This window comes from Salvelinus sp. IW2-2015, linkage group LG37 (genome assembly GCF_002910315.2).
Source record: "Salvelinus sp. IW2-2015 linkage group LG37, ASM291031v2, whole genome shotgun sequence".
NCBI lineage: Eukaryota > Metazoa > Chordata > Actinopteri > Salmoniformes > Salmonidae > Salvelinus > Salvelinus sp. IW2-2015.
The window spans coordinates 1,153,445-1,168,231 of record NC_036876.1 but is presented as its reverse complement, the minus strand read 5'-3'; the positions used below and the strand labels follow the sequence as shown (position 1 = coordinate 1,168,231).

The 14,787-nt window shown below is 41.0% G+C and overlaps 2 protein-coding genes across 3 annotated transcripts in view; one reads left to right on the top strand and one right to left on the bottom strand.

Annotated features, from left to right (window-relative positions):
- Positions 1–327: 327 nt before the first annotated feature.
- Positions 328–14,696, bottom strand: LOC111960018 (sterile alpha motif domain-containing protein 9-like). Of its 2 annotated transcripts, none has more exons than XM_070437826.1 (4): positions 14,643–14,696; positions 6,799–9,746; positions 6,438–6,493; positions 328–461 (listed from the first exon to the last, which is right to left on the bottom strand). In XM_070437826.1, exons 2-3 carry the CDS (start codon positions 9,672–9,674, stop codon positions 6,457–6,459), a joined length of 2,913 nt encoding a protein of 970 aa, XP_070293927.1. In that variant the 5' UTR covers positions 9,675–9,746; positions 14,643–14,696; the 3' UTR covers positions 328–461; positions 6,438–6,456. The 2 variants fall into 2 exon arrangements, with proteins under 2 accessions (XP_070293927.1, XP_023837652.1); XM_023981884.2 differs by having other exon boundaries at positions 6,438–6,473.
- The window catches only part of LOC111960128 (uncharacterized), a 33,859-nt gene continuing 32,020 nt past the window's right edge, over positions 12,949–14,787 (top strand). Inside the window, exons 1-2 of the mRNA XM_070437780.1 lie at positions 12,949–13,101; positions 13,331–13,477. Of these exons, the coding sequence (XP_070293881.1) occupies positions 12,949–13,101; positions 13,331–13,477 (300 nt within the window). The remainder of the gene's footprint in view (positions 13,102–13,330; positions 13,478–14,787) is intronic.

The following is a 14,787-nucleotide window of genomic DNA, read 5'->3' as shown; positions in this document are numbered from 1 at the left end:
CCTCTAGGCTGAAACACTGGGTTGCTGTTCTGCTGGCTACTAATATTTACATGTGTAAAAATAAGAATGATAAAAGAATGATGCTATACTCCTCTTGATGTGTTTTCTTGTAAACACAAAGTAATAAAACAAAGCGTAACTGCCATGTATGCCTATTTTTCCCCTAAAACAAACTTCAAATGTACCCCATTCACCATTCCAGCTCCTCATTCACCCTTCAGGTCTTTGATTAGCAGTGGCTCCAACTCCTTCAGTATTTCATAGAAAATAGATTTTGCTCTGATGCCACTTGCCCTCAACGGTCCTGTGGAGAGCTCCCCCATCTGGTCCTGTGTGGTGCGTTCAACCAGTACTGAACTTTAGCTCTTGTCAGTGATGAGTTTATCCAAGATGGGCTTCACCTGGTTCACTCTCTGGATCAGTTATGTCCGGTGGAAGTCCTCAAAGTGCTGGACTGAGGTCTGAGGTAAAGATTGGTCGCAGAACAACTGCATTTAAACACAATGACATCCACAAATGTAATACACTAAAAACGAAATTAAAAACATGATAAATGGTGCTGAAGCTTGGATGCTACTGAAGATTACTAGGGCCAAGTGAAGATAAAAAATAAATGAGCGGTAATAGGTGGTGGTACTTGGATTATTATATCTTTTTTAAATTATTTACTTTTTTAAAAAATCGAGAATAGTCTAAATTCAATTTTGTAAATAAAGTGGCAATATTTCGACTATAAAGATTAAATATTTCAAAAACAAAGTGTCAATATTTAGAGAATAAAGTGGCAATATTTAGAGAATAGTCTAAATTAAATTCCATGAATAAAGTGGCAATATTTTGAGAATAAAGTATCAATTTTTCAAGAATAAGGCGGCAGTAGTTTGAGAATAAAGTGGCAATATTTCGAGAATAGACTCCAAATGTAATTTTGAGAATAAAGTCAACATTTTGAGTATAAATTCAGTTACAATTCAAGGCTAAAGTAGGGGATTTGGTTAAGTGCATGTCTCCCTGGCTCCCTGTTGCTGTGTGCGCCACTGTTGAAATGCCTGCAGTTTGATGACCTGGTGAAGCTATACTTTAGAATTGAGTTTAGTAACAAGGAAATCCTTTCACTTTTCGCACATACTAACCATATTATTATAAGTAGACCTATTGGACCTGCAAGAGGTTGTGCCATAGATTATTTTCAGAAGAAGGAACAACACGAAATTGGATGAGGTATTTCATCCCAGTTTGTGTGTCTACATACATAGGTAGAGACAGTTGTGTGTGTATTCTGGTGTGTGTGTGTATGGGGGGGGGGGGGGTGTCTAATACACTCGTTCAAACAGGCTTCACACACACACATTGTCAGCGTGGTCAGACTGCAAAGAGACATGGAGTTGCATCCATCAGTCCCTTTCATGGTGCTGTTCAAATTCGCTAGTGTTATCATCAATCTCCTGTGTATGCCAACACCGTGCATAGTATATTTTAGAGAGTAAGAGCTAGGCCAGCAGCCTATATGTCGAAACGATAGTTTAAAATAGCGTCACAGGCCTATAATTATTATCTTGTGAATGTAGGTCAAGGATTACGTAGAGAACGATTTCGCGTCCCTGTCGGAATCAAGGGCTGCCCCCTAAAACCATGTCAAGGAGCTTGCATAGCCACAATACTCTACAATGTGAACAAGTGGTAGTCTAAGTTAATAGCTGAGACAAATAGCCTATAGGCTACAACCAAGTCATGTCAGGTCAGTGATCATTTCTTTATAGCCTATCATAATTTATATAATAGCCATATATTTAGATCAATGATTATTTCAAGAAAGGGAGAATCCATCCTTGAATCAAACAGCGCCTCAGATTAGCTGGTTTGCAGATGCAGTAGTGGTCCTTGAGTTGTCTTTCCTGGCTGCTCCCACAGACACTTGCGTAAAACTCCTGCTTCATTGTTCATTCATCCCGCAGCCGTTGAATAGGCCTATAATTTATGGTGATTTGCCAACTTGAATTTAAGATTAGCCTACATGTTAGGCTACTTAATCTAGTGTGCTGATATAGGTTTATAATTGAATGCAACATATCGGTGTTGTAGAGAATCGTGAACTTTGCTCTTCATAATGTATTTATTTCCTTACAGAGTCATAGCCGCGGAAGAGTGCTGGAGGTGTCGCAGCACCCCTGATGAATTGAAATACAGTTGCCAAAGTTATAGAATTACTGTTGTCTGTTCAGAAATAAATGTAATAATTCAGAATACTACACCAGGAGTAGGCCTATAATTCAGCCACAGAGGATCAATAGCTTATTTAAAATAAAGAGCCTAGCTGTGGATTGTGTGAAGCCCAATCACAAGGCATGCCTACAGTCGGGAAGCGCAGCAAATCTGCCAGTGAACAGCATGTAGCAAAAAAAGGCCTTTCGCAATATTTCAAATATAAAAAGTTGCAGGAAAGCACTGGTTGGAAAGCAAATTATTCTACTGAAAAAAGAAGACTAATTTGTCTGCAGGCTACCAAATATGTTATCAACTTCCAAATAGGCCAATTGAGCAACAGCTGCATTTATTGTAGCTGGGGATTTTAACAAAGCTATCTTGAGAACAAGGCTACCTAAATTCTATCAGCATATTGACTGCAGCACCCGCTCGGGCAATACACTGGATCACTGCTACTCTAACTTCTGGGATGCATACAAGGCCCAACCCCCGCCCTCCCTTCAGCAAACCCGACCACGACTCCATCTTGCTCTTATACCATCCTATAGGCAGAAACTCAAACAGGATATACTCGTGAGTAGAATCATTCAACGCTGGTCTGACCAATCGGATTCCACGCTTCAAGATTGTATTGATCACGGGACTGGGAAATGTTCCGGGAAGCCTCAGATAATAACATTGATTTATACGCAGTGTAGTTATTCCCTCCGCAAGGCAACAGCTGCAGCGATCAGTATAAGCTGCTCAGATAGCTGAAGCTTAAAGTTAGTGAGGGAGATATAAGTCTGCAACTTCAGAGATTTTTGCAATTCGTTCCAGTCATTGGCAGCAGAGAACTGGAAGGAAAGTTGTCCGAAGGAGGTGTTGGCTTTGGGGATGACCAGTGAGCTATACCTAATGGAGCGCATGCTACGGGTGGGTGCTGCTATGGTGACCAGTAAGCTGAGATTAGGCGGAGCTTTACCTAGCTTCTTGAGAATACAGGGGGTGCTGTTTTCGCATTAGCATAATTTGCTCTACAGATTAAACTGCCTCTTATTCAATTATTGCTCTTACTATAATGCATATAATTAATACCATTGGATAGAAAACAACCTCTAGTTTCTAAAACGTTTCAATTTTGTCTCTGAGTGATACAGAAGTCATTTGACAGCACTTTCCCTGACCAAGAAGTAGAAGCAAGAAGTCTATGCTCGCTTCAACGCTCTGCTATATATGGTCATGACCCTATGACCAAGAACAAAACTTCATTCGCCTTCCTCTGGGTGTCAAGAGGACGTCAGAGGAGAATTTTTTTGTTTATCTTGTTCTGACGTGAAATAAGACCTATTTCTTTGGCGTGACCGACAACTTCCGGTTCTCTGAATCGCGCGAGTTGGAGCTGCGATTGTCTACTGTTTTGCTGCCGTTATGGATGAAAACTATCTCCGTGTCGAATTTTGTTTGATACATGTGACCATATCATCGTAATGTATGTTTTTCAATATACACTTCTCAAAAAAATAAAGGGAACACTTAAACAACACAATGTAACTCCAAGTCAATCACACTTCTGTGAAATCAAACTGTCCACTTAGGAAGCAACACTGATCGACAATACATTTCACATGCTGTTGTGCAAATGGAATAGACAAAAGGTGGAAATTATAGGCAATTAGCAAAGACACCCCCAATAAAGGAGTGATTCTGCAGGTGGTGACACAAGACCACTTCTCAGTTCCTATGCTTCCGGGCTGATGTTTTGGTCACTTTTGATGCTGCGCGGTGCTCTCACTCTAGTGGTAGCATGAGACGGCGTCTACAACCCCACAAGTGGCTCAGTAGTGCAGCTCATCCAGGATGGCAACATCAAATGCGAGCTGTGGCAAGAAGGTTTGCTGTGTCTGTCAGCGTAGTGTCCAGAGCATGGAGGTGCTACCAGGAGACAGGCCAGTACATCAGGAGATGTGGGGGAGGCCGTAGGAGGGGCAACAACCCAGCAGCAGGACCGCTACCTCCGCCTTTGCACATTTGTGGCCTGCTGGAGGTCATTTTGCAGGGCTCTGGTAGTGCTCTCCTTGCACAAAGGCGGAGGTAGCGGTCCTGCTGCTGGGTTGTTGCCCTCCTACGGCCTCCTCCACGTCTCCTGATGTACTGGCCTGTCTCCTGGTAGCGCCTCCATGCTCTGGACACTACGCTGACAGACACAGCAAACCTTCTTGTCACAGCTCGCATTGATGTGACATCCTGGATGAGCTGCACTACCTGAGCCACTTGTGTGGGTTGTAGACTCCGTCTCATGCTACCACTAGAGTGAGAGCACCGCCAGCATTCAAAAGTGACCAAAACAGCAGCCAGGAAGCATAGGAACTGAGAAGTGGTCTGTGGTCACCACCTGCAGAATCACTCCTTTATTGGGGGTGTCTTGCTAATTGCCTATAATTTCAACCTTTTTGTCTATTCCATTTGCACAACAGCATGTGAAATGTATTGTCAATCAGTGTTGCTTCCTAAGTGGACAGTTTGATTTCACAGAAGTGTGATTGACTTGGAGTTACATTGTGTTGTTTAAGTGTTCCCTTTATTTTTTTGAGCAGTGTAGTTTAATCAGATTATTTGAATTTTTTCGGGAGTTTTGCGGTGTTCCGTTCGCTGATTTTATTTTCGTTTGAGAGATCCGTGCCACTCGACCAGTACCTATGCTAAATTAAGTGGGAAAGGTACCATTCTGAACGGAACCAACGACTCATCTGGACAAAGGACAACTTGATCAACATTCTGATGAAAGATCAGCAAAGTAAGACCCAATTTACGATGTTATTTCATATATCTGTCGTGGTCGTGGGCGCCCAGCTGGTTCTGCCTGGCGCAGCTATGCTAATTTAGCGCTACATTTTGTTTCGCTATAAAACATTTAATAAATCTGAAATATTGTTTGGATTCACCAGATGTTGGGCTTTCAATATCTGTACGCTGTGTATTTTTCTGAAATGTTTTAAGATGAGTAATTAGTTATATGACGTTGGTCTCTGTAATTGTTCTGGCTGCGTCGGCACTATTTTCAGATTGCAGCTGCAATGTAGAACTGTGATTTATACCTGAAAAATGCAAATTTTTCAAAAAAAAACTATGCTATACCATAAATATGTTATCAGACTGTCATCTTATGAAGTTGTTTCTTGGTTAGTGGCTATATATATTTTTATTTAGTCGAATTAGTGATAGCTACTGACGCAGGAAAAAACTGTTGGGAGTAAAAAAATTGTGTCTTTTGCTAACGTGGTTAGCTAATAGATTTACATATTGTGTCTTCCCTGTAAAACATTTTAAAAATCTGAAATGGTGGCTTTATTCACAAGATCTGTYTCTTTCATCTGGTGTCTTGGACTTGTGATTTAATGATATTTAGATGCTACAATTTACTTGTGACGCTATGCTAGCTATGCTACTCAGTGGGGGGGAGTGGGGGGTGCTACCGGATCAGGGTTGGTGACTCGTGAGAAGCTAGCAAAGACTTATGGATGACCTGGAGCCATTGGGTCTGGCGACGAATATGTAGCGAGGGCCAGCCGACAAGAGCATACAGGTCGCAGTGGTGGGTGGTATATGGGGCTTTGGTGACAAAACGGATGGCACTTTGATAGACTGCATCCAGTTTGCTGAGTAGAGTGTTGGAGGCTATTTTGTAAATTACATCGCCAAAGTCGAAGATCGGTAGGATAATCAGTTTTACGAGGGTATGTTTGGCAGCGTGAGTGAAGGAGACTTTGTTGCGAAATAGGAAGCCGATTCTGGATTTAATGTTGGATTGGAGATGTTTAATATGAGTCTGGAAGGAGAGTTAACAGTCTAGCCGGACACCTAGGTATTTGTACTTGTCCACATATTCTAAGTCAGAACCGTCCAGAGTAGTGAATGAGCGATGATAATGCATGCAATGGTTGATTATAAAAGTAATTTTTTCATGTGTTCAGGTACCAGGTAACACCCCTTTCGCGTTCACTTTTTGTTCCATCACCTCCCATTTTGACAAATTATGCACAAAAATTACAAATTCTAAGAATGCAGCTGCCAGCTGTGAAACTGGAGCAAAATGTAGGATTTTCCCACCATATTTGTTATTTTCATGAAAACTATTTAATATTCATGAATACAGAGCTCAGTCAATATAGGTAGTGGTAAAGTTGCATTTGTCAAACATTTATCTATTACTATTGCACGCTCTATGAATACTGTAACAAACATTAACTCACCATCACATTGGCATGTTGTTCAACTTCTCACAGGCCCTGGGGACAGACACATCAATCTGAAAATCAGCCAAACCAAGCATTAACCTCAGTGATAATACAGTGGTCTTAATTTCCTGGTAGACAAAGCATTTTAAAATCAATGATATCACAAATATCATAACAATTATATTTAGTGCTAACAATGATCTCCTTTGAGAGGAGTAAAAAATGCTCCCAGCGCTACTGTCTCCCCTGTGTAGATTGGTGGGTTTGGACGTCCCGTGTCATTATATTGTGTATTAGCACATTAAAATATCAAGAACTTGAACATGAGTGAGAGAATATAGAGATACAAATTTGAAAAATAGAATTAGAACTGTACCGGTCTTTGATCAATTTGATGTCCGGTACTTCCAACATTTTACGAGGATCCTCCTCTTTATTCCTATCTGAATGGGATGGGTAGTGGATGTCGTAGGCCACAGGACCTCTAATGGTGAAGCCAAGGTAGAAGCAGACGCCTCCGGACTTCCAAACTTTGCTTTGTTGGTCGGCAGAAACTTCAATCTCCTTGCCATCAACGCGTGCAAACACCCTGTGCTGTCTAACCACTCCATTGACTGGAAGAAGAAGATCCTGGACACTGGGTTTTCTCCACACCTCACCACTCTCCTCTACCAATAGTTTCTCTATTTTTGATCTATGAACCAGTCTGCTCAAACTCTCACCCTTTCCCAGGAAAATAAGGGGGAGAAGGTACCTTGAGCGAAGATGCTTCTTGTATGTGTTGTTGTAGGAGTCTTGCATCTCTTGAACACATTTGTTGAGGTCAATATTGAATGCCATTTTCTTATGCTCCTCGGGCCAAAACAGCAAAAGGACTAAGAAGTAAAACTCTGGGGTTTGGTTACCGAGATTAGCCACGAGATGTCTCTCCAGAATGCTTCTTAGGATTGGCAAAGGGGTAAGCATTGGAGATGCTGCTTCCACTTTGCTTAAGATGATGTTGGCAAGGATGAAGTTTTGGGACGCTTTGTTGTCACCATCTTTCGTGTTTTTTATTTTTTTTATTTTCCCCCACAATGTTGTTATTCGGCGCAAGTGAGTTTTATCATAGCCCTTATCAAGACAGGAAAGCAGTCCAGGGAAAGTAATGGCCATTTCCTCTTTGAGCTTCTGGAGGGGTACATCTATTGCAGACTCTGAGTGTATAGGTGTGCATGTCCCCACGTATTTGCAGTAGCAGTTCTTGACATCAGTCTGAAAGTAATGTGGTTCGTCTTTTTTCATGCTGGGCTTGGAGTACGTRAAGTAACTGTCAAAAAACTCACATTTCCTCTCCACCTCATCCCTGAGGCTGATGATGAGTGGCTTGTACTTGAAGAGCTTTTTCTGTCCGATTGATATGAAGAAGGAGTCAGCGGATATTTCCATGGTAAGGACCTTTTGCCAGTTTTTGTCAAGAGAGACAAGTGAGTCAAAAACAATGTTGGCAACCTGTAGATATCCAAATAGTCCTCTGTTGTTATAGATGTGTGAGACTTTGTTAATACCATCGTATTGCATGTCTGCTCCCTGCTCATTTTCAGCAGCCCTTTCCTCATCTTTGAAAGCCTCAAAGGCCTTTTTTGATAGTTGCAAAATTTCTTGTGCAGATATGGAACCCAGCTGTTCGGGAACCCTGAAGGAACTCTGCTCTACTTTCATCCTGCTCATCAAATGGTTCTTGTATACTTGCCCCAGTGTGTCAGCAACAAATGAATTGTTGGGATCTCTGTCTTTTGCTATTTTTGCCCACTTCTCCGCTTTAGAATAGTCTCTCTTCACAATGTAAAAGAAACGAGCAAGAGCTTGAGGAAAGAATGGGTTTTGCTTGAATTTCTTTGAAGCTAGTTGTAAAACAGATACACACTTGCTTTTGGAATCTGTGCCTTCAGTATGTTCAATATCTTGAATCAACCTGGAAAACTTGCCTTTCCTTTCTTCTCTCATTTCCCCTTTCGTTAACATGTCTTGTTTCCATTCTGCATTCTGCTTATCACCCACAGTGATTTCCCTCTTAGTTAGCATGTCTTTGATGACGGACATCAAATGTTGCTGCACCTCTTCTCTACAAAAGTCTGTCAGAAAGTTCCTTGCTGTATCACTCCTGGTCACACCTGCTGTAGCCAGTAACTCAACACACTGCTGTGCAATCAGTGGGTGAGCCATGCGGACATGTTTGTCTTGTCCCTGTTGTGAAGGGAATGTCACTATCAGATGAGTGAAAGGCTCCATTCGCTGCTCAAAGGAAGGACCTCCATAAATGGGATCTGGAGGACCAAGGAATGCCTGACATTGAGACTGCCGAAGGTGGGATCCAGGGACGTAGACATTCACCAGTGATAAGAATGCAAGAAGCTGGGATTTTTTAGGTCTTCTATTTTTCCTGACATCTAAAAAGGCACACGTTTCTTTAACATCATCTCCACTGAAATTGGATTGCATTATGTTAAAGCCATGAAACTGTTTGTGTTCATTAATGTAGCTTCTACTGATCTCAATCTGTTTTTCCTCAAACTGTTTTTTCTCTGCTTCAGAAAGTTCCGTCCTGAGAAAAACATTTCTTGAGTTGTTATGGTCCTCTTGTTTGATAACTGCCTTACGCACACAGTTTAAAATGATGACCACAGGCATGTGGGTTGTAATGTTTCGGTCTGTAATCTCTTTCATGATGGCATTCTGCAGATTCTTCTGAATAAACACATCTTCCAGCAGTAAGAGCACAGTGTTCTGCTGGCCTTGACCGCCTGCAGTGAAAAGGTGAATCACCTGCTTGGCGATAGCGGTGATATCTGAGGTAGCACCTGTTAGAACAGCACATCTGAGCTTTTTCCTCATATCCCAGAGCACCTGCTTGGCCAGAGTGGTTCCCCCGCTGCCTGGCTGATGCAGTAGATTCATGGTAGAAGTCAGGTCACCCTTACGCCGTTTCATAATATTTTCTATCAGCTCAGTGTACCCGTCTCTTTTGATAAAGGGGGTTGTATTATCAGGTGACGTTGCCCTTTCAGCCCAGTAGAAGTTAAGCCATTGAGGTGGGGCTCCTCTGTAAAAATCTACCTCGGTCTTCTTAGCTACTGCGGAGTCTATGTCCTCTTCTTCAAATGCATTTGCGTACAAAACATTCAGAAGTGAAATGGAATCCCTGATTTGACTTCCAACATAAATTTCACGACCATGGGCATTGGACAGGGATGACCCCTTGTTGTGTGCCATCTTTGTTGTCTCCGGTCCCAAGCTTAACCAGTGTTCTGTATATTAGTTGTACTTCATGTGGTGGTATGGACTCTGAGAAAGGAGACAATAATGTTTCAGTAAGACTGTTGAAGGTCATTAATGGTTATAAACAAAAGGCTGATTACAGTATATATTTGACTTTGTTGGACTTTCATTTATATAGCTAATAGATTGTACATTGGTTGGATTTATCTACAGACATTGCATCCTGCTGATAAATACAACAGCATGCCTATGTGTTTTTTGCTTCTTGGTGCTACCCTCTGATATTTTTTTCAATCACATTTGTGCAATTTTCACTAGTATATGGTTTATTTTTAGCACATAAATCAATTGACTGAGTACAGTAAAGAAATGCACAAAGTCACTTGTTCCCTGCAACAAATCACTCAAACAAATTATAATAATATAGATATCAATATAAGTATCTGCTTTTCATAATGTTATAATGTTTTTCTTGTCTTTTGTTAACAATACATTTAACTATGACTTAATTAAACTGCTAAAAAACTGCTAACTACTGATCCAAAATTGTATTGTCTAGTTTACATATATAGTTTGAGAAATGCTGAATGCTGTAAACTTCTATATATTTTACATCATGAATATATCAACTGACATGAATTTACTTTGGAAGTTAAAAAAACGGTGGTATAGACTCTTTATAAACTTTATAAACACTTTACTTGACACCCACCCTGTCATAACACATTATGACAGGTCATAACCATGTCATAATACTGTATATCGTAACAGCTGAAATAACATGTCATAACCTGTGATAATATGGTCTTAACACTGTCATGATCCATATATTTACATCTGTTTTGGCATATATTGCGTTATTTCATGGCTGGTTATTTATTTAATTTTTTATTTTACCTTTAGACTAGGCAAGTCAGTTAAGAACAAATTCTTATTTTCAATGACGGCCTAGGAACAGTTGTTCAGGGGCAGAACGACAGATTTGTACCTTGTCAGCTCGGGGATCAGCTCACCGCTCTAACCACTAGGCTACGCTGCCGCCCCACCTACATAAGAGTGTCAAAACCCACATTTATTCAAATTAATTTTTTCCCTTCCAAGAAGTTTCCTTTCGTTTGAAATTTTGTTGTTGTTGTAATGAATATTTTGCAGTAATTTTTTTTCTTCTATAATATTTGAAATTACTTGTAGAAACTACAGTTTAACACTGTCATGAAGCATTATGACCATTCTGTATAACTTTACTTGGACTAAGAAAATGCACTTTATCGCACTGTCAAGAAGCATTATGACCAACATAATCATACAAGCCAAATAGGCCTATCACTACATGCCCTTGTCAGTTATCAGTCAAAAAGAGGGTGTCTTGTCCTTCTCCTGAAATCTGTTCCTGCATTCATCCCAGTCATCAGCAACAGAGCATTGGGCTTGGTGCATGTCTGACATCAATGTGTGCACAATTACAATGATCATTTAATATGGTAAGAACATTTTATATAACATAATCATACTATTGACAAGTATGATATGGGGTAATGGAATGTTTTGCCTTGTGTGGTGGGTTTTGTTGGTTTGAAACTTACAGTATGTAGATGTCATAACCAACCATAAAATAAAACTCTCACCTTTCCATAGATTGGTCATATTAGTGTGTAGCCCAAACTGATCATACGGTACAGACAGAATTTGCCAGATTGGCGGTACCGAATTCAGGCGAGTCCCGTGGCGCTTCTGTGGGTCGTAGAACGAAGAACAGCATCGTGTTCGGGAGGGCTTCATCGTTGCATATAGGGGTCATAGTAGTTTGTAGGCCAAACCGTTCCAACACTACAAACATTTTCGTGAGATGACCGATTTCCGCCATGTCTAATGGTCGAAGGCTGACATCAGTCGATGCAGTGGATTGAGACCCAGTCCTTGCATTAAAACAGATATCTCTATCTTAAACAGAAAGATTTTTATGGGGATTTTGCTATTATGCTAATTAGATATCTACGGAGTGAGGACATTGTAAACTGCTGTAATGAGTCTAAATACAAAATCTGGAATAAATCTGTTCATAAGCTAAAAGATGGGGGCACTGGGGAGGGCGCGTGTCTTGACGGTTCCTGTCCGACTTCGCTTTTTTACAGCTATGTTTGTGTTAATTATTACTTAGTTTGCTCAGAATGTTTGTGCAATAATTTCCTACGACCAACAAACACTTCTGGATCATGAATCGTAAGCTACTCACTTATCTCGCAGCCTCCCAGATCTGAAATACTACATTCACTACTTTGTTCCCCACACAGTGGGTTTACCTGTAGCTCCTGGCCGAGATTAACCTAAGGCAAAGTCGATGACGAAGAAGAGGAATGAAACAGGGATTCCAAGCTAGGCTGAAAAGACAGGCTACACTGCCTCGTCGTCCAGGGATCCTGATGGCTAATGTCCGATAGCTGGAAAATAAACTTTGTGAACTCAGATCAAGGCTTCCATCGCAGAGGGACATCAGAAAATGCTATGTATTTGTTTTTACAGAGACTTGGCTTATGGAAAATACACTGAACTCTGCTATTCAACCAGCTGGCTTCTCCATATTCTGAATTGATCAAACGGCGGCTTCTGTTTCTGCATCAAAATTTTTTGGTGTGCCGAAGTTGAAAACATTGCAGCTCCTGTTCACCCCTTCCAGATTGCCTGGATTAACGGAGATACTCGTACAATACTGAGAGCCCATACTGCATTCAGCAGAACAGACCCCAACGCGTACAAGGCAAGCAGATACGACCTCCACAAAACCATTAGGGATGCAAAAAGACAATACAGACTCGAACTTGAATTGATGTTCGAAAACTCAGACTCACGTGGCTTGTGGGAAGGATTATCAGAAAATACAAAGGAAAATCCATCAGTTGTGGTGCCCACGAAACCTCCCTCCCAGATGAGCTCATCACATTCTATGCTCCCTTCAAGGCAGACAATACTGAGCCATCCAGGAAGTTTCTAGCTGCTCTGGACGACCAGGTACATTCGCTTTCCAAGGCTGATGTGACGAAAACTCTCAAAAGAGTGAATACTCACAAAGCCTCTGGCCCAGATGGCATCCCTGGCCGCGTCTTCAGAGTGTGGGCTGACCAGCTGGCGGGCATCTTCTCAGACATCTTCAATCTGTCCCAGACTGTAGTCCCCCACCAGCTTCAAGGAGACCACCATCGTTCCAGTGCCCAGGAAAAACAAGTTGACATGCCCAAATGACTATTTCCCCGTCCCACTCACTTTGGTCATCATGAAGTGCTTCGAGGGGCTGGTCATGGCCCACATCAAGGCCAGCATGACAAGAACACTGGAAACAGTCCAATTTGCCAACAGATCCACAGAAGATGCCATTTTCATCGTTATTAACACAGCCATAACACAACTGGACAAGAGGAACACCTGTGTGAGAATGTTTAATTTATTTATTTTTATTTAACCTTTATTTAACTAATGCTGTTCATTTTACTAAAGTTCAGCATTCAAAGTTCAGCACTCAACACAACACCAACACAAGCTCAGAACCCTGGGTCCGGACACAACCCTCTGCAACTGGATCATTGACTTCCTGACGGGCAGACCACAGGCTGTGAGGGTTGGAAACAGCGCCTCCCCCACTCTGACTTTTAACACAGGGGTGTGTCCTCAGCCCTCTGCTGTACTCCCTGTTCAACCACAAATTTGTTGCTTTGCACGACACCAACTCCATCATCAAGTTTATTGACAACACCACGGTTGTAGGCCTGATAATCAACAACCAAGCGTCAGCCTATAGGAAGGAGGTAAGTGAACTGGTACTATGGTGTCATGACAACAACCTAACCCTCAAAGACAGCAAAACAAAGGAGTTGATTGTTGACTTTAGGAAGCAGAGGAGGGAACATGTCCTGATCCACATCAATGGCACTGTAGTAGAGAGAGTCACGAGTTTTAAATTCCTCAGCGTCCACATTATATACACATTGATATATTTCATCATCTGAACCAATGCCATTCGGTAAAATGATCATGTGGTTTTCATAATCGCACTCCTGTATTTCCTTAAACACAAATGTAAAGATGGTTGAAAACCAGGAAGTGAAACGTTTGTGTGCCAATATAAATACTCCAGCACTGGAGTGCTGTCCTATTTTTGTTCTTCGCTGCAGGGTTGTAGCCACTTATTACATTTTTTGTTTGTTTGTTGTTTTTTCTATTTGGTTGTTTGTTTTCTTGTATTTTCTTTTTCACATCTACTTTCTCCTTCTATTATTTTAACGGCCATCTTGGGCAGGGGTTCTTTAACCTTTTGGGTCCGGAGACCCTTTTTGTGATTTATCAGGAGCCCCTTCATATTCAGAACACAACTCGAGTGAGATAAAAAATAATATACAATGAGTTTTACTATGACTTCGACAGTGCATGGCCGGATGAACCATGTCTCGGAGCACAGACAAAGAACATTTTAAAGCCCTGCCTCTTGGCATTGGAGAGAAAGTGATGCCGTTTTCAAGCTAATTTCCTTCCATTCAACATATTTTATCATGGGGCAGAGAAAGAAATGTTTGAAATATTTTATATTTTAAGATCTGGTAGCAAATCCGTGGACCCAAATTTGAAAAGCCCTGATACAAGGACTGGAATTTTTGGGGAAGTTTATTGTGAAATGTTTAGGATGCTTTCCTCAATGTTTGTATCTATCTGCCCTGGGACTACAGATTAATATTAGCCAGCGGACAAAATCTGACACATTTACAGAAAAGTTCATTGATGTGCATTGTCCATGTCAAATAAATAAATACATTGATTCTGTTAGAAATATGGCCTTGTCCATATAGGCCAATTCCCTTGAGTGTAAAGTTAATCAATCATCTTATAATTCTGCATGTTGTTGACTAACTTCAATGAGTACATTTGATATTCCCTACCAAGATAAAATATACAATGGAAAATAGACATTACTCTTACCTTTGTCTGTTTGAAGAAGGTTCTATATTTTTGTGGGAATCACAGCCGAGTCTGGAAAGAAACGCATTATATCACATTTACACTTCAGAGAATCAATTACTTTAATCTGAAATCAGGTTCATCTGAAAGTACAACCTTTGTATTG